Raw genomic sequence first — 22433 nt, 5'->3', positions numbered from 1 at the left:
CAGCAGCAGCTTTTCAAGAAAAAGTTAAAGTAAATTTTCTAAGTGAACCAGGTAAAATCCACACACACCGAGCTTCATTTAACTTTAATAATTTTCAGTAGTTAACAACACATAAATGTTTAGTTCAGGAAAATTTTACAGAAATTTCACAGTCCAGTTCTTTATGAAGTGACCTTGTAAATGGTGGAAAAAGAGCAGCTTCTATCACAGTTTTACCTCCATCTAGAAATCTGATGTCTTCTTTCTTTTCTTTAAATAAATAATAAGAGTTTTCACTTTATACATTTTTGTCCTTTACAGCAGCTTTTGGTCGGGGTCAACTTTGGACACCAGCTCAGATTCCAAGACCATCCACTCGAGAAAGGACCGGCCTCCATGTAGAACTGGGGCTCATGTTAGCAGTAGTAGCTGCAGCTGCAGCAGCTCTGATGTTAAAACTCGTCATTAATTTTACTAAATCACCTGAGAAGACAACAAACTTCAGATCCGATGGTTACTTAACCAAAACTGGAGAAAAGATTTGAGTATTCAAACAAGACGAAACCATTTTATTGATAAAGGTATAAATGTGAGATGGGTTCAGGTGAAGCAGGAAGTAATGATGTCATTCTCTGATGCAGGTCTGTAGTTTTTTTTTCCTCCCTCCGTTGTAGATATTTGAGTGTTTCATCCCTTGTCCCAGTGGAGATGTTAGATACAGATGCTAGATGGTAATTATTACAGTTTGAAAGGTGAATCAGGTCCTCGTGTGCCGTTATACAATTTGTTTGCGCAAGTTGTCATGTGATCAGAGAAGCTGGGCCTAATACTTAACACGTTTATTATCATAGTCACAGTTTTACAGAAGCTTTCTGCTTTCACTTAGGGAACAGGTGGTATATATTTCTTTCTTTTAAAGAGCAAGGAGATCGTGATTAGTAGGGGGTTCTGGTGGCTGCTGTTTCTTGACAACATCTGAACCCTCATTTTTCTCACAGCTTCAGTACAGATTATTAAGAGTGATGAAGAGTTCGTTACTGTGTAAATCACAGTCAAAACTGCTGGAAGTGATGTTAAAAATGAGGGTCCTGAAGCTCTGGTTGCAGTAAAAGAATAAATAGTCCAACATAACTAAACCCTCATCCTGTCAAATGCTGAAACACCCTTTCTCCGTTTCTTCTGTCTTTACTTCCTGCAGGTGAGAGCATGTCTGAGACTTCTCCTGGTCTTTTAAGTATCTTGTTAATTAAAAAAAAAAAGAAAATTAATTGAATAAAGCTATTAATCCAAAACAAGCATAAATGTCTTTTTTTCCTTTAAAATGTGTAATTATTTTAGAAAGATTAAACAGAAAATATTATATAAATAATATATTATACATATTATATATTTAATCATATATTTTATAAGACCCCTGGTCTTACATAAATGCCCCCCCCCCTTATTTATTTATTTATTAGTTAGTTAGTTAGTTAGTTAGTTAGTTAGTTAGTTAGTTAGTTAGTTAGTTAGTTGTTTTGGAATAAAAGGAAACAAAAACCAGTTTAAGCATCTTTACTTGCAGGGGCAGAGGTATACATATCCATCTATCTATCTATATGTATTTATGTACATGATAGATAGATAGATAGATAGATAGATAGATAGATAGATAGATAGATAGATAGATAGATAGATAGATAGATAGATAGATAGATAGATAGATAGATAGATAGATAGATAGATAGTCTTATACAAGCACATAATAAAGAATCTTCCTCATATGTAAAACCTGTTCACAAACTCTGCTCTGACTTCCAGTAAAGATTGATAACAGAGACTGAATCTGTCTGGATTTTTACTTGATAAATGTCCGTGAGTATGTCTCAATGTTTTAGATTTATAGTCTTTAACTATCTGGCTTCTCTATTACAGTTTAATTTGTGTTAAAAGTTTAGAGCATGATAGATTGTGAATGAGGCTCTGTTAATAGTACTCATGGAGCTGCTAACTGCTTAATTTCTGCTGAAAAACCACCCTAAACTACTTTTTAAGAGACAAGACAAGAGTCAACATCGGACTGACTTTTACTCGCTGGAGACAACTCAGTGTAGAGGTAGCATGCAAGATGGATGCAGAATTAACCGTCGACAGGGGGCACGTCACTGAGAAAATCTACCAAAATTACATAGTGCATCTTTAACACATGTCCAAGCCAAAGGCTTTCCTGAAATCTACAAAATTGATGTACAGGTATGTTTTCCCTTCTAAACACAGCTCTAGGATGTAATGTAATGCAAAGATCTGGTCTGTGCATCCTCCTTCTATCCTGAAGGCTGCTGGTTCTTGTCTGAGCCTGGTATCAATGGCTGGCTCCATCCTGTTGTCAAGACTTTGACTGTAAGACCTCTAGACTAGTCTTCAGAGACTGATGTTCCAGATGTTTTGGAAGAGGTCAGTAAGGACCTTAGTTGATGTTAAGATGTTGGCCTTGAAAATCTTAATTAATGAGCTAATATTTACCTTGAAATGATAAAACGTCTCAGTTTCAACATTTGATACGTTGTCTAACATCTAAGGACGCTTAGAGGATTGAAAGTAGACTACAGGAAATTTTGGCTGGTCTATGAAAAGACAAACAGTAAATGTTGTCTTTGTGATTTTTTTTATTCTTGTAAATATGTGAATAATCTTTGCACTGGAATTTTGGACATTTTTGCACTATTGAGCACAGTTTGAGAGCCACGAGCACAATAAACCACCAAAAACTGAAGAGGGACTGAGCCTGTTTTATTGGTTGATGAACCCCACCACACATCCACAAAATGAATAATGGCTTTTTCTAATAGTCTTTAAAGATGAGGAAGACGAGCAGAACTGATAACCTGCTGATTGTAAATTTTCTGCTGGAATTCTTGAACAAAAACATAAAAACTCTGATAAAGAAAGACGTCTGATTTCTGAGCTGTTCTGGACTCTTCCAGAGAGATGTAGATGTAAAACTCCACAGCTTCATTCAAAAGGCCTCTTGTTATGTGTTTGGAAGTAGAAGAGATTAGTCCAACCTGACAGGCAGTTTTTCAGTAGTGAACAGAAACAGACTGAGTTTTCTTAGTCTGAGCTCATTGTGACAGACAGATAACACTACAGGTGTTCTCTGATTATTTCACACTGAGGATCTTCACCTGGTTTCTCACTGATGTCTCTGCTCTAAGTTGATCCAGTTCTTGTTTAAACAGCAGCAGATCATTTCAAAGCTCCTTCAACATCCATCTGGTGGATGTTTCTTCATGCAGTATTGTGGAGCAGCAGCAGCTTTCTGTCCTGTTTGTGATGATGAAACTCAGAATCAGAGACACAGTTCTAATGCTGATATTTAAGGTTAGAATAAAAACTTCCTGTATGAGCTTTAATGTCTCCTGATGCTTCATGTTGTCATTATGTGAATCCACATGATAAACACACTGAAAACTTTAAACTTCTTACAGAAACTCTGCTGTTGTTCCTGTATGCTGCGACCTTGTGGATACATCTGGAACAAAGCTGCTCATAGAGCATCTATACAAAGTGTTTTGACCTGTTTAGGTCTGTATACTTTTTTTTAAATCATTGTTTCAATTTTAAACTTCTTATGAAGACATTTTATAATAAAGTCAAATTAGTTTTAAAAATTAATTTGTTTTGTTCCAGGTTTTATCTTTGTACTCTCGTTTTCTCTCTATTTATATTTCAGCTGTTGTATGTAAAGTGAGTTTCATGAAGCAATAAAAATTTCTGTCTACAAACACACCTGCTAAAGATATTTTTATTAATGATTCAGATTTGCTGTTGCTGACAAACTGTTCATGACTATAGTTCATTAAATAAAAAAGACAGGGGAACCTGAAAATAAGATGTTTATTTACATTATGTACATATATAAAAATTGGATAAGGCACAAAAATATTTCATATGAAAATATTTCATAGTGAACTGGAACAACTGGGATTGTTTGGAGGTCTGACAACTTGATAGATATAATTTGTGGATAAACCCTTAAACTACGCATTAACTCTCCATTACAGATGTCTTCATGTGGATGTGGGATTTTCAGGGAGGTGAGATCCTCAGTCAGAAGAAGCTTTTCATGACTCAGCAAAATGAAACACATCAGATGAAGTTGTGATGACAGTTTGGATGTCTTTGTACAAAACTACAGTGATATATGGTAACCTTTCCTCCCAGAAAAGAAGCATCATGTACATCAGCAGAATAGTTTGTACTTCTGTGTTTCTTCTTCTGTCTTCTGGTACTTCAGACAGATGTTGAAGGAACAGAGTCTTTGTTTCTGATGAATTTATAACTCAAGTCTTTAACTGAATCTCTGATTCAGGCTGAAGATAAATGGGATGTTTTAGGATTGTCTCTGTGGGACTCTCAACAACTCGTTTGTCTCTGCTTTTTCTCTTTCTGACAACAAAACCAGTGATAACAATGATCACCAGAAGAACTGCTGCTGGTACTCCACATCCCACCATAACGAGCAGTAAGATATGTCCTCCTCTCTCTGGTTGTGGTCTGATGGTTGGTCTCTGAGGTGGGAGCTCTTCTGCAGCTTCTGTGAATAACATCATGTTTCTATGTTGAAAATATTCCACATATTCCAGTAAATAATCCAGTTCTCAGCAGTCAGACTACATCAAGACTGGTTTTACAGTTCAATCTGAAAACAGTGATAATTATCATAAAGAAGAGGAAACATGGAAATTCTGCTATTTTCTCCTCAGACAACTTACCAGTAACGTTGAGCTGACAGCTGGCAGAGCCCCATCCATGATCTGTGTTCACTTGACAGCTGTACACACCTGAGTCATTAGTTCTGAGTCTGGACACATGAAGTCTGATTCGTCCTTCTCTGAGGACGTCTTTGTCACTCTGGACTCGTCCTGCAAACTGTTCATCTGTATACAAGGAGGCTTCAGCACCTTTAAATACATGAAACAGGACTTTGAGTTTGTGAGCAGCTTTAAGTTCACAGTAGATGAAAAGAGAGTTGGAGGAGACGTCTGGTTTGGTGGTGAAGGTCCACTCCAGAGTGATGTTGTGGTTCTCCTCTGCCTGATAGGAGCTCTGTGTCACATTCACTACAAATGTTGCTGCTGAGGAGACAGAGAGAGAAAGAGAGGAGCAGACACACTGAGAACTGGAACATGGAGGCTTTAAACTACACCTAGAAGTTTCTGAACATCTTCATCTCTGAAGTGTTGCCTTCACTGACAGTCTGTTCCGGTTTATAAAGTATATGGAAAACATAATATTTAAAGATACTAAACTATAAATATAGTAACAGTCAATAGGTATGAACTGAACACTGTTACAGTGTCAAAACGTAATAAAATAAATGTACAAACTGACCACAGACAGATGAGCAGAGGATGAGGAGCAGCAGCATCTTCCTCCTGTGAGAAGAGACAGAAGTGAAGAGTCATGAAAGCAATTAACTAATTAATTAATTTAAACATGTCAAACAACATGAAGATTTAAACAAATGATAGAAATTATTTAATTAGAAGATATGAAAAAATCAATGGGGCTCCTTGAAAACCAGGTTTATTGTGTTTTATGGTTTATTGTGAGAGGGTATTATTATCATTGTTTCTTATGGTTTGTGATGTGTTAAATATCCTGATAAAATGCTGTGAAAGTGTCAATATTTAAGTTATTATTGACCAAAAGGCTTTAGACTTGGTAACATTTTTTTTAACTTTGAAAGCTTTACTTTTGTGTTAAATGCAATTTTCTTTGTTCTAATTTACATAAATTTTATGTATATTGTATGAACAACACTGAATCTGACGCAGTGAAAACATGTTTCCTGTTTCTCTGAAAATATCAGCTGGAATATATTTGTGTCACAAGAGGGCGCCAGTTTATAATTAAACTAAAGAGAAGCAAACCTGAGAAGCAGAAACACTTTGACATAAACTAATTTATTTATTTAGTCATGAGAAACTGTAATAATAATTACCAGCTGGATTTATTAAATTCTATGTAACTCAGAATGATGTCAAAGATTAATTCAGTCTGAACTTTAAACTATTTTCTAAGAGGAGACGATGTATTATTGTATCAAAGATGTAGATATGGTAAAATATGGACAAATAAATTAAATTACTTGTATGTAAATAGTGAATCTGTTTATGTTCTAATGGGTTCAGTCAAATTATACTTTTCAGTCTGTTACTGGAGACAAATTTGTAAAATAATCAACTAGAATTTAAATCAGTATAATATAAATGTAAATACTTTGAAAACTTAAAAAGAAACTAAGCAAATACAGCAGATGAATATCACATGTAGTAAACAGTGATCATTACCGGGAACTAAAAGGAAAGTAAATTATAGAAACTACAATCATCATGTCAAGGTGGGACTTTTGTCTGAAGCTTAATTCTTGGTCAGTTTTATGGTTTCATGTTAATCTTTGTTTTATCATTTTGCTTGATTTTAACTATTGATATTTGTGTGGATTTTATTTGGGGTTTTATTTTACACTTGCTGTGTTTTAATTGCATGAGTGTAGAAACCTGGACATGATTGAGAACAGCTGATTTCATTTAGGTCCCCACACACCCTCCTGATCTGGACTGGAGGATGAGGAGCCTTTCTTAAGGACTGAGCAAGAATGAGGAAGGGGAACAGGTGTGAGAGGGAAGCGAAAGGAAAGGTAAGGGAAGGGAAGACGACATAGGACAGAACAGAAATAAAGAACAGAAAGACGAAGCTGCGCTCTGGATGGGACCGAGGAAGATGCTGCACAGACTGCAGGCAGAAAACCGGAAATGCAGCAGGACTGATTCAGGTCGGGAGGAGTTTATTGCAACGTCTGCTACCAGCTGAGAAAAGGAAAAAGCTTGTAAGCGTTTAACCTCTTTCCTCCCTCTTAAAGATTGTACCAACTGACTTTCTTCTGATTAGATCATCAGATGTTTTTAGTTTGTGAACATGACAAAAGAAGGTAAATATATTTATATGGTCAGCATAGACTTTGTCCTACTGTTAGCTTACTATGTTATTAACTGTAATTTAATCCCACTACACTGTGAGAATGTTAAGCTTTAAAAACCACAACAGAGAAAAAGTGCAGAGTTAAAAACACGTCAGGCTTTAATGAGACATAAAGATACTCACTGTCTTTTCTTTCAGGTCCAACACTGCTGTAGTTTAGACACCAGGAGAAGATGCTCTATAAATACTGCTGAAGAAACACACTTTCTGTCTCTCTGCCATCGTTACTGAACCCAGTTGAACAAATGAAGCGTTGCTCAGCCTAAATAACTTTAAACGTGTAGGCGTGTCAAAGCTGACACATAAAGATACTGAGATTTCGTGGCAACATTACAAGAAACCACTAAAACTGCAGTCAAATAGTTCTGAAACCATGGGGAAGTCTGCTTCACATCGGAGTTTCTAAAGAAACTCTTAGGTTTTAATTCCTTTTTTTTATGGCCCTGTTCTTTCTACTGGCTTTTAAACACACTTTTGACGTTTTGTTTAAACATTTTTATTCAATGTTATATTTTTATTGGATGGTTGTTTGTAGCCTAGTAAACTTGAGCTTGAACTTTTGTGAGAAAACTTTTATTCATCTCACAGATCAACAGTGTTTGAAATTTAAACTTAATTTCTGTTGCTTGAATTTAGGGATTAAGATAAATGAAAATGAGCCACAGAAGAGGTGCAGACTGTACTGATCCAGAGACATTATAGGAGCTGACTAATGTTCATTTTCAGTTTAATTTATTGAATTTTTTTCATCCATCTTATGAAAACTGGACAAATATTCTCACTTGCAGTTTCATGTATCAGTAATGTTTCTTCTGCAGCAGCATCCTGCAGATCATCTTCTCCCTGTGAGGACTGAACTTTGACCTCATGTGTTCATGACTCTTCACCTCTGTCTCCTCTCACAGGGAGAAGATGATCTGCAGGATGCTGCTGCTCCTCATCCTCATCTCATCTGTCTGTGGTCAGTTTACATCTTCAGAAACTTCTAGATGTAGTTTAAAGCCTCCATGTTCCAGTTCTCAGTGTGTCTGCTCCTCTCTTTCTCTCTCTGTCTCCTCAGCAGCAACATTTGTAGTGAATGTGACACAGAGCTCCTATCAGGCAGAGGAGAACCACAACATCACTCTGGAGTGGACCTTCACCACCAAACCTGACGTCTCCTGGAGGTTCCTGTTGATCACCTGATAACTGATCACAGAGTCCCAAACCTGTATTATGTCTATGATGGAGTTGAGGTACCAGAGTCTCAGGATAAAAAGTTTGCAGGACGAGTCCAGAGTGACAAAGACGTCCTCAGAGAAGGACAAATCCGACTTCATGTGTCCAGACTCAGAACTAATGATTCTGGTCTGTATGTGTGTGATGTGGAGACAGATTACGGCTTCAACTCTGAAAAATGTCAACTGAATGTTACCGGTGAGTTAACCAACTTTCTCCTTTTTTTTCCTAAAAGATTTTCTTCTTCACAAAGCAAATTTAGGATTTTCTATTCTTGTGTTTGTTCATGTTTTTACACCAAAACCAACAAATGTTTCTCATGTGTGAATGAAAACCTTGTGATGCTCATGGTGGTAAAACTTTGTCATTAAGTTACATTTTCTGGAAGCAGAAACACAAGAATGTTCAGTTTCAGGAAAGTTTTACAGATTTTTCACAGTCCAGTTCTTTATGAAGTGACCTTGTAAATGGTGGAAAAAGAGCAGCTTCTATCACAGTTTTACCTCCATCTAGAAATCTGATGTCTTCTTTCTTTTCTTAAAAACAGTCATGTGTGTTTTTATTTTATATGTTTGGTCCTTTACAGCAGCTGCTGGTCAGGATCAACTTCAGAGACCAACTGAGAATCAACAACCAGACAATCGAGGAAGAATCGGCCTCTTTGCTGCTCTGATAACAGCAGCAGCAGCTCTGATGATCAAACTCAACTCAATAATTAGTTTTACTAAGTCTACTGAGAAGACTACAAACTTCAGATCAGCTGTTTAACAGAAACCTGAAGGTCCATGATGCTGATTTTCATCCTGACAGACCTCTGACCTTTTCTCTTTTCTATCTTCACCCACTGAGACAAGCAACCAGGATGAGAGACAGAGAGATGACCCACATCTGATTAGAGACTGAGGAACTCGTGGCCTCTTCTCCACTGATGTATAAATGTAAAAATATTTGTAAAAGGTGGAAAAAGAAGAACCATCATCCCTGAGACTGCTGCAGGGTTTTAACTCAAGATGGAAACAAACTTGTCTTGGTGCCTCATGTGGTTTCAGCAGAGCAGATATGGATTTTAGACCAGAACCATTCAGTGTCTTGTACAGCAGCATGTGTCTAAATGACTCTCCCCTTTTTCCTCCTTTGTTTACAATGAAAAATGCTTTTCTGTCATTATCTCCCAGTACATGAACTCTGTATCTCTCTTTAGACTTGCTGATTCAGACTCCTACGAAGTAGCTGTGAAAAGTGAACATCCTGAAACTGCAGCTTCCAGTTCCTTACTGGAAATAAAACACTCCACCACTGTAATAACACATGGATCCAGTAGATGGCAGTAATGCAGCTTTAACAGAGTCCCATGTTGACTCAGACAGACTGCTGATCATCAGGAAGGAAACTTCTCTACTGATGAGGACGTTGACTTGTTCACTCTGTTGTTTCCTCCTGCTGCTTTAAAAAGGTTTCTGGACCCAACAGGACACGATGATCTGGACTCTTATTATGTCTGAAACCTGTTACACTGATGGACATTGTTACGATACATAAAGCACTTTATATTATAAAATGTACAGATGTTAAAAATAAAATAATTTCTATATTTATCACACTGAGCTGCTCTGAGTTGTTCCTTTGTGTTTATAATTCAGGTCTCTTGTTGTGTTTCTGAGGGATTATGAACATATATTGATGCTGAGCGGCTGCAGCAGCCTCCTTTAATGTCTCCAGTTCACTTTCCTCTATAAACTGTGTTTCTATAGTTTTGGTTGAATGAGCCTCATCAGGACCTCATTTAGACCTGATGCAACATGTGATCGTCTTCTTTTCAGACGTGACGTGACATTTGTGTGGGTTCATCTTGTAAAGCTCACATGTTGTGGGCATCATGATTATTATCCAGACTGGTGATGCCTTCTTTAAGCTGACGGAGTGACTGGTGTTCAGCTCTGATTCAGTCCAGATGAGTTAGTCTGAAGGAAACTGGAGCTTCAGTCTGACTGTTTTACCTTCAACCAGGAACCAGAGAAAACTGCTGCCATTTCACATCTCTGAAAAACTATTTTACCACTTTCAACGTTTCTCTCATTAAACTTTTATATAATCTATTCTACAAATGGATGTTTCTGACTGACTGGAGAAAAACATAAGTGATGGTTTTTAAGATCCTACATGGAAGAAAAAGCTGCAGAAAGCTCCACTGATAGCAGATTCTGTAGTTACATGGTGATCATCTAGAAAACATCTGCTGGGATTTATTTGTGGAGACCAACAACAACAAAAAACATTTGTCTCTTTTATTTAAGTTCTGATGAGATTGTTCCAGTTTTTGTCTCTACTTTCTGTCTTTTATCAGTCACACAGATCCAGAGCAGGACTGAGATCCTGAACTGAGCTGATGAGTTACATGAGAAACTGATCCAGATGTGAAGGAGCTGCAGAAACAGAAAAGTTCATTGATAAGCTGTTGTTATTTTTCTTGAGAATCATTAAAACTTTACTACTTTTCACTGAAAGGAATAAAGCAAAGGAAATATGCTCCTTTCATTTATGTTTATTATTTCATTTTTGCAGTTAAATAAGGGTTAAATAAAAGAGAAACACACAAAAACACAAAGAAACAAAATAAAAACATTTTAGACCAAAAACACTTGAATAAAATCTGGTTCTGTGTTGAGTTTGAAGTGTGAATGTCACAAAGATCAGCTGCTGGACTTTATTCTGCTACGTGTAATATGATCATATGAAAGTTTTCTACATGGTGAAAGTAAAAAGCATGGTTCAACAAGAAGAAGACATCTGTAACACATCTGTAAAACACAATCCCCAACGCCTCTGCAGTCAGTTAAACCTTTACAATCATCTACTTACATACTCTGAACATTAAAACTTATACAGAAAGGAATTAATCCAGAAATTTAACAAGTTCTTTACAACAATAATAAAAGTGCTTCATGGAGATATTAAATACAAACTCCTGTGGTTTCAGTTCCTTCTCGTGTCTCAGTGTTATTAAAGCTCCTCTCTGCTGTTTCCTCTCAGCTACAACCTGATCCACAGTGTGGATTTCCTGGACCAGAGTCTTCTCATGTCTGGTCCTGATGCTTCACTTGTGTTGTTGTGGAGTCAGAAAGCAGGATCAGTCTGACCTTTGACCTACATGATGACACAGCTGTGAAGCTGGAGCACATGATGAGAGCTGATGTTCACTGTGATGGACCATCAGACCCTCCATGGACAGTATCTGACAGCTGGGAGTTTGTCTTCAATCACGTCGTGTTCTTCCATGTGACAGTCAAAGTAAATGTTCAGAAGAGTTTCTGAATCCCATCATCAGTCGGTGTTTCATGCTAACAAATAGTCTCAGACATCTGGAGCAGTTCTGAGGGTATTTTGTTCATCTGAGTACAGAATGCAGCTGATCGGTGTTGGTGGTTTATTTCGGGAACTCCTATGATTCTTCACTGCCACATATATATGAACTACAAATAAAACAACAGATGGTAGAAGTAACAACAGGATTGTACCAGGTGATGTTTTATCCTTTGGTTTTTCTGCAGCTGCATGAAAACAAACAAACAAACAAACAAATAAATAAATAAAACTTTTAGATGTGTGAAGTGTTTACAGGAAGATGAACATTTACACTGATGTAATAGTTGTAGAAGTAAATAAAGAATTTATCCGTTCATTCATTCATACATTGACCAAGTTACAAACATTTCTAATGTATAGTTACCATGGTAACAGCTTACTTACCTTCTACAGGTATCGGTCCAGACGTTGTGCTTTCTTTGTGAGGTCTTGGGGTCACATTCAGAACAAAATTAACTGTGGAATAAAATCTGTATCAGTGTGACGACACAACAGGAACACACACCTCTGCTGGTTTAAACTGGTAAAAACCTGTTAACTTACACTCAGCCTGAAGCTCCCATCGCCTTAACTTCTTGTTATAATTATTCATTTCACACCAGTAACTTCCAGAGTCTTCAGCTGTGACTCTGGACAGATGAAGTGTGACTCGTCCTTCTCTGAGAGCGTCTCTGTCACACTGAACTCGTCCTGAAAACTGCTGATGCTGAGACTCTGGAAGCTCAACACCATCAATCAGTTTATAGAAAACTTTCTCAGACGTTGAGAGAAGAAAACAGATGATGTTGGTGAGAAACATGTATGTTTGGTTCTGGCTGTCCCATCTGATGGTGATGTTGTCGTCCTCCTCTGCCTGATAGAAAGTTGTTTTCTCTCTTAACTCTCCTGCAGTGGACAGATAGAGGTCATGTATTAACTCACATTAAGAGATGACGTTTCACTCTGTTTTCAAAGAGTTGTAGCTCTGATTGTTGTTTTGTTGCTATAAGCAGTAAAAGAGACTGAAGAGTAACTTCTGTATAAATCCATTCAGATTAAATGTGAATTTATATGTTTTTCTTTTTTATCTTTTCATCCTGGTGGAACTTTCACATCCTTAAACCTCATAAACCTGAAGAGTTATTTACAATCAAAGACGTATATTAACCTGTTGTGTGGTTTTCATTGTTTTTCAGAAGCTGAGAGATAAAACGTTCGTGAACAGTTGTGATTTTTAGCTTTTCAGAAAAGTCTGGTTTTATTAAGATGTTTTCTAACTCATTTAAACAAGACTGAAGTCTAAACAGAACCATGAGCAGATATTTGACTGGTGGTTCTGGGCTCTGGTTAACTGGTTCATGGCTAGTAGTTCTTAGAGAAGTGGGTATACTTGTATGTCCTGCACTAAACTACATGTTAGGATGGAATATTTATAAAGACACTCACCACAGACAGAGGAGGTCAGGTGGAGAAGCAAAAGGATCAACATTTTCTCTCTGTGGAAAAAAGTACAACATTAAAACAACAGGGATTTGGAGGGAATAGAGAAATATTTTAGTGTTTCTGAGACCTACAATTTAAGAATTAATCAGGCAAAAACATCAATTTAGTAAAGACGTAAGAGCTAAAAGCCTCCAAATCCATTAGTTAATAATAAGAGAACCACTACTGTTTTTATATTTTTGACATTCTTGAAGCAAAGTGTTGTGGCTCAAAGAAAGAAAGAAAGAAAGAAAGAAAGAAAGAAAGAAAGAAAGAAAGAAAGAAAGAAAGAAAGAAAGAAGAAAAGAAATAAAAGTTGTTTGCCGTCGTGTTAGGTTGGGAAAGTAAAACTTTAACAACCACGTCCTATATAAAAGCTGTAGAAATATCAGTTATGAAAAAGGTTGTAGATATAAAAACACCGTCTTTCATTGCAAGGGCACATTGAACTGTGTCTCTTGTTTAGATGATGTTAATTATTACCGTTAGTATTCACAAAAAAAACTCATAACAAACTTGGTTAAGGCTCTAAACTTGTGACACGTGGCCAACGTATAAAATGGAAAAAAATTACAAAACACATGTACACAAAAAAAATAAACATTCACTGTAATGCCGAAGAAAAATGAAAACTACAAGAAAAGATAACATCTGAGAGATGATATCAAAATGTTTATTCACCTCAAATAAAACATTTAATGGATTAAGTTATTACAACAAAATCTGTGACCCATCAGAATCTGTGACCACGGAAGGGGTGACCTCTGTGATCTGGCTACATATAAGAGTCCAGACTATATGAGGGGTGACTCAAGTCCTTATTTCTGATAGCCATTAGAATATGTGACTTTACTGTCGGCTACCTGCATTATAATGAACTCAGACATAAATATAAGTTTTTTTCAAGACTTCGATCGTCTTAAGACGCACATGCAGAGAAAAGTAAAATGTCGCCCCAGATTTTGATGGGGAACAAGTTTTGGTGTAACACCTGCAACGTTTTTCTCCCAGTCCCAGCGGTGCGTACAACATTTATACTTTCATTTTTGTTTTCAGAGGACAGTCATAGGCATAATCACTGGTACATGTTAGTAACCAAAAAGAAACACACACACACTCTAAGGCACACACACACGCACGCATGCACCATCTCATTGCGCGCAGGCAGGTGATGCACCATGTTAAGGACACCAGAGGACAGCCATTGCGTAATCACTGGTTCATTCTCACTGCGCGAAGGCAGGTGACGCCCATTATGCTCTACTGTCCCGCATTTCTGTGTACAACAATAAACCAGAATAAAATAGTTAATCCTTGACTAAAAAGAACTGAAATGTTTCTACTTGACGACAATATTTCCATAAAATGTATTTTGTTCCAACATTTCTATAAGTCGCAACGACATCTGCGTGCAGTACAGGCTTTGATTCATGTTCTTTCAACACACTATCAGGTTATAACGTGACAAGGTCCCTTTTTTATTGGGTAACAGTTGCACGTTTCCGTAGTTACAGCCTCATGAACTGCACTTTAAATCCTCAAATCATATTTATTTATCTATGAATTTAAGCAGGTTCCACTTTCTGGTTTATGCGCTCAATAAATTTCTCTTTTGTTGCTCTTTTTTCATTTAATTCTATTATCAGCATATTCATTCCATAGTTTCACTCTGTTTAAATCAAGGCAATCAAATAACGTTACATTTATACAGTATGTTGTGATAAACGGAAAATTACTGTAACGATTTTAGGAGGTTCCATTTGTGCCTCCCTCCCCCCCAAAAAACAACCCAAAACATTCAGACGTGTTTATATGCACACTGTCTATGTCTAAGGACCATTGTGTATATAAAAAAAAGTAGTACAACTTACCTTTCTGTTATGTTTAAGTGTCTGACGCAGTTAAATGGATTTCTGTGAACAGCGTTACTTCTGTTTCTTGTCGACTTCCTGTAGGTGACCACAAGATCACATGGGCTTGTAGCATCAAAACACAACACAAAGCAACATAAAAATGTTTCCTTTTACTTTTTTTCTTTTCTTTTGGACAATAATAACAATAATCAATGCTTTTTAACAAATAGTTAACAATATAATAACAAAATTTAAAAAGTTAAAGGTTAACACAGAACAGCTTAGTTTGACTAAATATAATATGCAATATATTTGGATTCACGTGTTAATAATCTATCAAGTCATTAAACTTTATCCTGTTTTTTATGTTGACTTATAAAGACCACAAAACAAAAGAACCAGTTTTTGTTAAATGTTATGTTTTAAGCTGCAACATCTGTGAGGACTGAACAATAAACACACACTAGATTCATTTCTCCTTTTTTACAACAGAAGATGACGATGAATCTTGAATTTATCATGAGAATCATTAATGCTGCTTAGAAAGCATACAGATCAGTGAAATATTTCAGGCTCCATCTTATGAAAAATAGAGGGAGGTGTAAATTTACACCTTGTCCTCTGCAGGAAGTTTGATGAGAGAACAAATAAACTATCGGACAGCAGATGGTGATAAAATCCCCATCATACACAGTCTAAGTGAAACTGTCATGTCTCACCAGCATGGTTTGTTTTATCCAGTTAAAACCTCTTTGGGTTCAGAGTTGGATGATAAACAGTTTTGAAGTTGCAGTGTTTTGTCATCAGCAGCCAAATCTTTATTTGTATAAAATCTAATATTTAATCATCAAATCTGAGATATTTCAGTTCAGGCTCCTGCTGTTAATGTCAATTTATTGATTCTTATTCCAGAGACACATAGTTTTTGCTTTATTAATAAAAACTGGATACACATTTAATCAGTGTATTTCTTTAACTATAATTTGCATCATTAAAATGTAAATTAAATGATGAATTTCCAGTAGTTCTTTGTTTAACTACAGCGCTGATGTAACATGATCACATAGTAAGCAGATATAATTTCTTTATGAGCTACAAATCTTGCAGTTCTGGTACTTTTCCAGACGCAAAGTGGCTGAAGTGACTCCGTATCTCCTGATAACCCACTCTGTCCATCTGAATTTTATGAGTTAAATTCTTGTAGAACATTATGGAGCTCAGGTTTCATATCAGCTATGTAGACGATGTATGTGTGACACAAATGGAAAGAAAGTAGGACACGGTGATGCTTTCACATTTTACTTAATATTATGGATTAATATGAAGTATCATAGAAAGACTTGGGGGCAGGTTGTTTTATTTAATTATGTTTTATAAAAAAGTAACACATTTATCCACTTTTTTCGTGTTTCATAGTGAAACATCTTTCTGTCCTTGTGTTTTTTTCACACTTCAGGTGCTTTTTGATTATTTCACTCTGAGGATCTTCACCTGGTTTCTCACTGATGTCTCTGCTCTAAGTTGATCCAGTTCTTGTTTAAACAGCAGCAGATCATTTCAAAGCTCCTTCAACATCCATCTGGTGGATGTTTCTTCATGCAGTATTGTGGAGCAGCAGCAGCTTTCTGTCCTGTTTGTGATGATGAAGCTCAGAATCAGAGACACAGTTCTAATGCTGATATTTAAGGTTAGAATAAAAACTTCTTGAATGAGCTTTATTGTGTCCTGCTGCCATTGTCCAATGATCGGAAGGTTGGCGGTTCGATTCCCACTACCCCCAGTCATCTGTCATTACGTCCTTGGGCAAGACACTTAACCCTCTTTGCCTCCAGTGTTGGCATCGCTGGTGAATGACTGTGGATGAATGTTCGGTGATGGTCGGAGAGGCCGTAGGCGCGGATTGGCAGCCACGTTTCCGTCAGCCTGCCCCAGGGCAGCTGTGGCTACACATGTAGCTTACCATCACCAGGTATGAGTGTGTAATGAATAATTAATGGATACACAATGTAAAGCGCTTTGGGTGCCTTGAAAAGCGCTATATAAATCTAATCTATTATTATTATTATTATTATTATTATTGTTATTATTATTATTATCAAGTTATTATATGAATCTACATAATGATCATACTATTCCAGAAGACATGCTGGGTTGCTTCCATGGAGCCATCGGTGCTGCTCCTGGTGGTGGATGCCCCGGAATAATCATTTAGGAGGTTGATAAAACATTCTGTAGTAACTTTGGCATTTAACCACTCAGCTGGGTGAGGGGGGAAATGCGTTTATAACACGCTTCAATAAACAATCCAAAAGCTGCTGTCCAAGTTGGGTAAAGTTCTTGTTTATTTTTCATTATATGTTATAGCATACATTGATAACGGGTCACATTTATAATTGAAATAAAAGGTGCCAATAAAAAAAATGTGAAAGCAGTAAAAACTGTCATTCTATTTAAATTTTTTTTTTTATTATTTTCTCATCTAATTTTTTAACCTGTCCTGTCCAGCATCAGAGCAAGCAGAAAGGTTGCTGTGTTGTGCCAAACAAGTTTGCTTTGCCCAGTAGAGGCTTGTTAATTTTATCAGCCATTTTTAAATTTAGTCTCAGTTTTAGTCCAGTTTCAATCGCGCTTATTAGTTTTTTTTTTTTTATCACATTTAGTCAACCTCATCCCGTTTTTATTTAGTCAAGTTTTAGAAGTTGAACATTTTAGTCTTTATTTTAGTCCAAGAAAACATAATTTTAAAAAAGAAAAGTGCCTGGAGTACTACTTGAGTGTAAAAAATGGTATTCCTCTGGTGCTCTTCAGTTATGGGATCAAGTTGAACTCATGAAAAGATTACTGAGGCACTCAAGAAGGTAGAAAATAAAAAGCCTTTATTATCTCATGGCTAATCTATTAAAAAACATATCAACACCAACGCGTTTCAGGCAAAGGGGCCTTCATCAGAAGGAACAGAAACACAAACATGAAAAGTGATTTATTAAACAGATTTTTTTCCAGCAGAAATAAAGGAACAAACTTCAAATTTCAAAACAATTAATTTCAATACAATCTTGACCATGTTTCAAGGACAGTAATGTTTTTATTGTGCAAATTTAAACTTAAACTTATGACAAACTAGTGAAACTCATGAAAACATTGACATTGATATATGGACCGTGTGTTTATAGCTGATGTGTCGTAACGTTCTGACCTTTTATCTCAGAAAGAAAAGTGGCGTCTGAGCTTCCAGTTTAAAAACCTTCGTATTCATTGAGACTCACCTTGTGTGTGTCTGTTAGTTATTTGTGTGTGTGCTTGTCCAGGTCTGCCTCTAGTTGATAAGCATCACTGATGAGGTTGTTTCCCCCTAAAACCCCCAGTTAGATAAAGACCACTTCACTGAGCTTAATTATAGTAATGCATAAAGTTGTGTTTTCTGTAACAGTATTTTAAACATGTAAACAATAATTAGCTAGATTACCTGTTACTGAAAGAAGTAAAGCTGTCAGTGGGTAAACAATCCAAAATGGTGGGAAATGTATTTCCCTGCTACATCAAGAAGAAAATCAATTTTTCTACCAAGTCTCATCGTTTCCAAATGAGTTGTTTGGAAACGAGGATCGGCTGGATTGAGACCTAAAATCTTCCAGTGGAGGAAAAATTTTCTTTTCTAGACTGAATGTGAGGAAGTAAAAAGCCCCAAACACTAATATATCTGTGAGAATCAGTCCACAGTAGATGAGCTTGTGTCCTTGGTTTTCTTTGACCACATCTGGTGTTTCAGGGTTTCTCTCGGGTTCAGGATGATCCTTCGGTGCTGTGAACAGACAAAACACATCTGTTTTAATGCAACGTTAAAACATTTTATTAACAAACAAATCAGAACAGAAACTGAAAAAAGTTAGAAAAAACCTTCTGAAATGACCCTGATAAACTATTTACTAACTTACCGGTAACACTGAGGTCACATCTTCCAGAGTTGAAGCCGTAATCTGTCTTCACACCACACACATACAGACCAGAATCATTAGTTCTGAGTCTGGACACATGAAGTCTGATTCGTCCTTCTCTGAGGACGTCTTTGTCACTCTGGACTCGTCCTGCAAACTTTTCATGCCGAGACTCTGGTACCTCAACTCCATCATGGACATGATACAGGGTTAAGACTCTGTGATCAGTTATCAGGTTACAGATGATAAACAGGAACCTCCAGGAGACGTCAGGTTTGGTGGTGAAGATGTAAACTGACCACAGACAGATGAGATGAGGATGAGGAGCAGCAGCATCCTGCAGATCATCTTCTCCCTGTGAGAGGAGACAGAGGTGAAGAGTCATGAACACATGAGGTCAAAGTTCAGTCATTCCAGGTAGAAGAAGGAAAATCTCCAGTCTGACTTCATTCAGTCATTCCAGCATCTGATCCTGTTCATCATCCTGTTTATTTCACATCAAAGAACTTTCTGACTGAACTACATGAACTACAACCACTGAAATAGAAGCTGTCACCATGGAAACCTGCAGGTTGTGTTTCTGTGTTTAGTCAGTGGTATTTTAAAAACATAGTTCTGTCACAAGGTGGCGCAAGTTTCTAATGAAAAAGAAAATGAAATCCATGAGTCTCTTTAGCTTAAATTCAGTTTGTTTCCCTGAGTTCAGTCTGCAGTTTGCTGGATGTTTGACTTTAATGGGAGTTTTTAATGTTTTTTGAAGAACATAATGAAGAAATACTTCATAAATTATTCATTAATTAAAATATTATTTATCGTCCTATTTAAAAAAATGGCAACTTAAAAAAAACTTGTTCAGCAGAATGAAGTCTTATTTCTTCTTTCAAAAAACTAAATTAATGATTAATTAATCAACAGTTTTAAGGTTGGAACAACTTACTGTCTGGTCCATCTGTCCAAGGTGACAGAACAATATAAACTGTTGCTGTTAGCACGCGTGGGTTCTTCGCCTGTGCCCATCATGGTGTTTACTGATCACAACCCGCTGACCTTCTTAGGAAAGATGTACAATCATAACCAGCGACTAATGCGGTGGCCACTCATAGGGCAAGAATATCATTTAGAGATCCAACATAAAAAGGGGTGGATAATGTATGCGCTGATGCCCTGTCCCGCGTAGACACTGTGATTCATGAAAGTATGGAAATGACACTATTGTTATATATATATATATATATATATATATATATATATATATATATATATATATCCTCCCGTGGGTCTGGTTTGCACTATTTGTTATCGTCCCTAATTCCCTGGCTCGTGAAAGGGGACGTAACAGTACTCTTACAATGTTTATGATACTAATATTAATGAAACTTTCTTTATACATCAGTTCTAAACAGTTTATAAAGTGCTCTAACAAAGCAGCAATAATTAAAATCAAGTAAAACGTCTTTGAGCCAACATGAAACATAATGAAATTGTAGGACAGCTCTTCATTTATTAAATTAAAAGCTCAATGATGAAGACAACAATTACAACAAAAATTATCATAACAGCTTTAAACAACTCCTTTTAACTCAGATTTAAACATCTTTGATATTTTCAAATAAGTCCCTGTTTCATAAAACAGTCACATCCAGCTCAGACCTCCTCCCTTCACCATCCATGATCCATAACTTATAACAAGCTTGTACATGTATGATCAGAAAGAACTCAAGTATCTTTCATATCACTGTTGTTCACAGAGCTTCATTCACGGTGCATCGTGTCCTAAATTCAAGATAAAAACAAGTTTGTACCCATGAGAACAAAAATTCTTTCCCCACATTAACATGAAGTTATTTAATTAAACTGTGAAGATGATTTACATAAAATACAAACTGCAGCAGAGAAGACAGAAACTATAATAAAGATAAAATCATTCATACTCACTGACCTCATTTAACAAATAAAAATCCAACACAGTCTCTGAAACATGAAGAATTGATGATGGTTACAGTTTTATAAACGCTGGTAAAGTTTATCTTCTTTAGATTCAGTCTCTGTTTTATTTTCATACGTCAGCAGTTTCTGCTTTATAGTCTCTGTCTCTGTGAGAGGAGGAGCCTTATTAATGTGCTAACTCCTTCTGTCATGTGACTGTTTTTGCTGGCAAAGCAAAACTTGCAGAGCCAGTTCTGCTCATGTTCAGATACTTAAAACAGACATTTTACACCAATAGCATCAGTGAACATTATATTCCTGCTATTTATTGATGAAAGAAGCAGAGTTTACAGAGAGTAGATCATCTGAAGCATCACCATCTTCTCTCGCTATCATGCAGCTTATTTCAGACGGATGTGGGAGTTACAGCAGCTTTTATTCTTATATTCTCATATTAAATAATCTGATGCCTCATACAGCCTTTAAAAGACTGTGCAGTTTTACTGTAAGATTCATTTTACTTTAATATAGAAGACAGCCTCTTCCTCTTTGTGCAGCATCAGCTGCAACTTTCCTGCAAGTCTGTCTCTCTTCTCCATGAAAGCTGCTGCATCTTCTATACATGAGGCTCCTGCTGGATTTTACATGATTGTGTCTAAAATTTCCATCACATCTAGACTTTCTACGTTTCTTTATTTACATGTTAAACAGACATTTAGTATCTCAGCTGTTTGGATTTTACTTCTTGGAAACTCTGGAATCAGAGAAATCTTTGAGGAATTGATGTTTTATTGTGTTTAATGACAAATAAATAGTAACACAGTTTGCTTCATGTTTTTATGCTGCGGTTCAGATTAAAATGTTTTTCTCTCTTGTGTTGAAGTCTAATGAAGAAGTGAACAGCTGTGAGACAGAGATGATGAGTTAAAACTTCACACCATCATTACAGTATTTAACTTCTGGTTTTTCTTCACTCTCCTCATCATCACTGTGGAGTCGTGTGATAAATACTCATGAACTTGTCAGAAAGTTGTTTGTATGATGACTGACATCTGCAAACATCCCTGCAACTGAATCAGTTACAATAAAGAGAGATGATGGTGTAAAATAGAAATAATGCTCTGTGGAAAGGTCCCTGTGTTTAGCCACATGAAACCAAACAGAAACATAAAACAGCTGATTTCTGTAAATGATGTGAAACATGACTGGTTTCATCATTTACCTTCATGAGAAAACAGTGATTGGATGAACACTGTTATCCAGGTAAATACGTCTTTGTCTCATCTAAATCTCTGTTACAGAGATAACTTGAACAAACAGGTTCAGTCGACCTGAGGAGCAAATTTCAGTTTGTTGTGTCCTCATGAAGAAATGATAGAATCTTTAAATGTTGTTTTCACTGAAATCTTCTTTAAAGACACCACTTTCACTATGCCTTTGTTTTATTTACTGATTAATATTTTAATAAATAATCATATTAAACCTCTGATTTTGTATCTTTGTTCTAAAATGAACCATAAAAGAACCAGTCACGTCTTCTGGTTTAGTTAAAGTTTTTTTTGTTTCAGTGGACCACCCCCCCAGATTGGGAACCATGTTAACTTAACTTAAGATAAAGACGTTTATCTAAAAATGGTTTCCCTTCCTCTTTTTTCACCTTCATTCTGCTGTT

At 36.4% G+C, this 22433-nt stretch overlaps 5 protein-coding genes across 19 annotated transcripts in view; 1 reads left to right on the top strand and 4 right to left on the bottom strand.

Moving 5' to 3' along the window:
- Nucleotides 1-1271, top strand: part of LOC121639800 — a 94582-nt gene extending 93311 nt beyond the window's left edge. For 4 of the 7 annotated variants that reach the window (XM_041985323.1, XM_041985324.1, XM_041985327.1 and 1 more), the window contains exons 4-5: nucleotides 4-51; nucleotides 301-1271. In XM_041985323.1, the coding sequence (XP_041841257.1) occupies nucleotides 4-51; nucleotides 301-524 (272 nt within the window). In that variant the 3' untranslated portion in view covers nucleotides 525-1271. The remainder of the gene's footprint in view (nucleotides 1-3; nucleotides 52-300) is intronic. The other 3 variants (XM_041985328.1, XM_041985326.1, XM_041985325.1) reach the window with 3 other exon arrangements.
- LOC121639814 overlaps nucleotides 1-22433 on the bottom strand; it is an 882884-nt gene that overhangs the window by 124763 nt on the left and 735688 nt on the right. The gene's annotated exons all lie outside the window — the stretch shown is intronic.
- LOC121640350 overlaps nucleotides 1-22433 on the bottom strand; it is a 220529-nt gene that overhangs the window by 156678 nt on the left and 41418 nt on the right. The gene's annotated exons all lie outside the window — the stretch shown is intronic.
- On the bottom strand, nucleotides 4171-7244 carry LOC121639806. Of its 2 annotated transcripts, none has more exons than XM_041985340.1 (4): nucleotides 7129-7244; nucleotides 5353-5396; nucleotides 4734-5093; nucleotides 4171-4555 (listed from the first exon to the last, which is right to left on the bottom strand). In XM_041985340.1, exons 2-4 carry the CDS (start codon nucleotides 5387-5389, stop codon nucleotides 4302-4304), a joined length of 651 nt encoding a protein of 216 aa, XP_041841274.1. In that variant the 5' UTR covers nucleotides 5390-5396; nucleotides 7129-7244; the 3' UTR covers nucleotides 4171-4301. The 2 variants fall into 2 exon arrangements, with proteins under 2 accessions (XP_041841274.1, XP_041841272.1); XM_041985338.1 differs by having other exon boundaries at nucleotides 4734-5096; nucleotides 7129-7242.
- The window catches only part of LOC121639774, a 41813-nt gene continuing 30137 nt past the window's right edge, over nucleotides 10758-22433 (bottom strand). For 5 of the 7 annotated variants that reach the window (XM_041985264.1, XM_041985262.1, XM_041985259.1 and 2 more), the window contains 3 exons: nucleotides 12130-12471; nucleotides 11971-12042; nucleotides 10758-11771 (listed from right to left, as the gene is read on the bottom strand). In XM_041985264.1, coding sequence (XP_041841198.1) covers nucleotides 11575-11771; nucleotides 11971-12042; nucleotides 12130-12471 — 611 coding nt within the window. In that variant the 3' untranslated portion in view covers nucleotides 10758-11574. The remainder of the gene's footprint in view (nucleotides 11772-11970; nucleotides 12043-12129; nucleotides 12472-22433) is intronic. The other 2 variants (XM_041985263.1, XM_041985261.1) reach the window with 1 other exon arrangement.

The sequence above is a fragment of the Melanotaenia boesemani genome, chromosome 5 (genome assembly GCF_017639745.1).
Source record: "Melanotaenia boesemani isolate fMelBoe1 chromosome 5, fMelBoe1.pri, whole genome shotgun sequence".
Taxonomy (NCBI): domain Eukaryota; kingdom Metazoa; phylum Chordata; class Actinopteri; order Atheriniformes; family Melanotaeniidae; genus Melanotaenia; species Melanotaenia boesemani.
Note: the sequence above shows the minus strand (reverse complement) of the source record. Positions and strands in the feature narration are given on the sequence as shown.

What these genes read in the sequence shown, in the direction of transcription:
- LOC121639806 (XM_041985338.1), bottom strand. Translation starts at nt 5,389, where the DNA reads ATGCTGCTGCTCCTCATCCTCTGCTCATCTGTCTGTG. An exon ending in CCTCTGCTCATCTGTCTGTG is followed by an intron (nt 5,097 to 5,352) that starts GTCAGTTTGTAC and finishes CTGTCTCCTCAG; the next exon opens with CAGCAACATTTGTAGTGAAT. An exon ending in CTGTCAGCTCAACGTTACTG is followed by an intron (nt 4,556 to 4,733) that starts GTAAGTTGTCTG and finishes TGTTATTCACAG; the next exon opens with AAGCTGCAGAAGAGCTCCCA.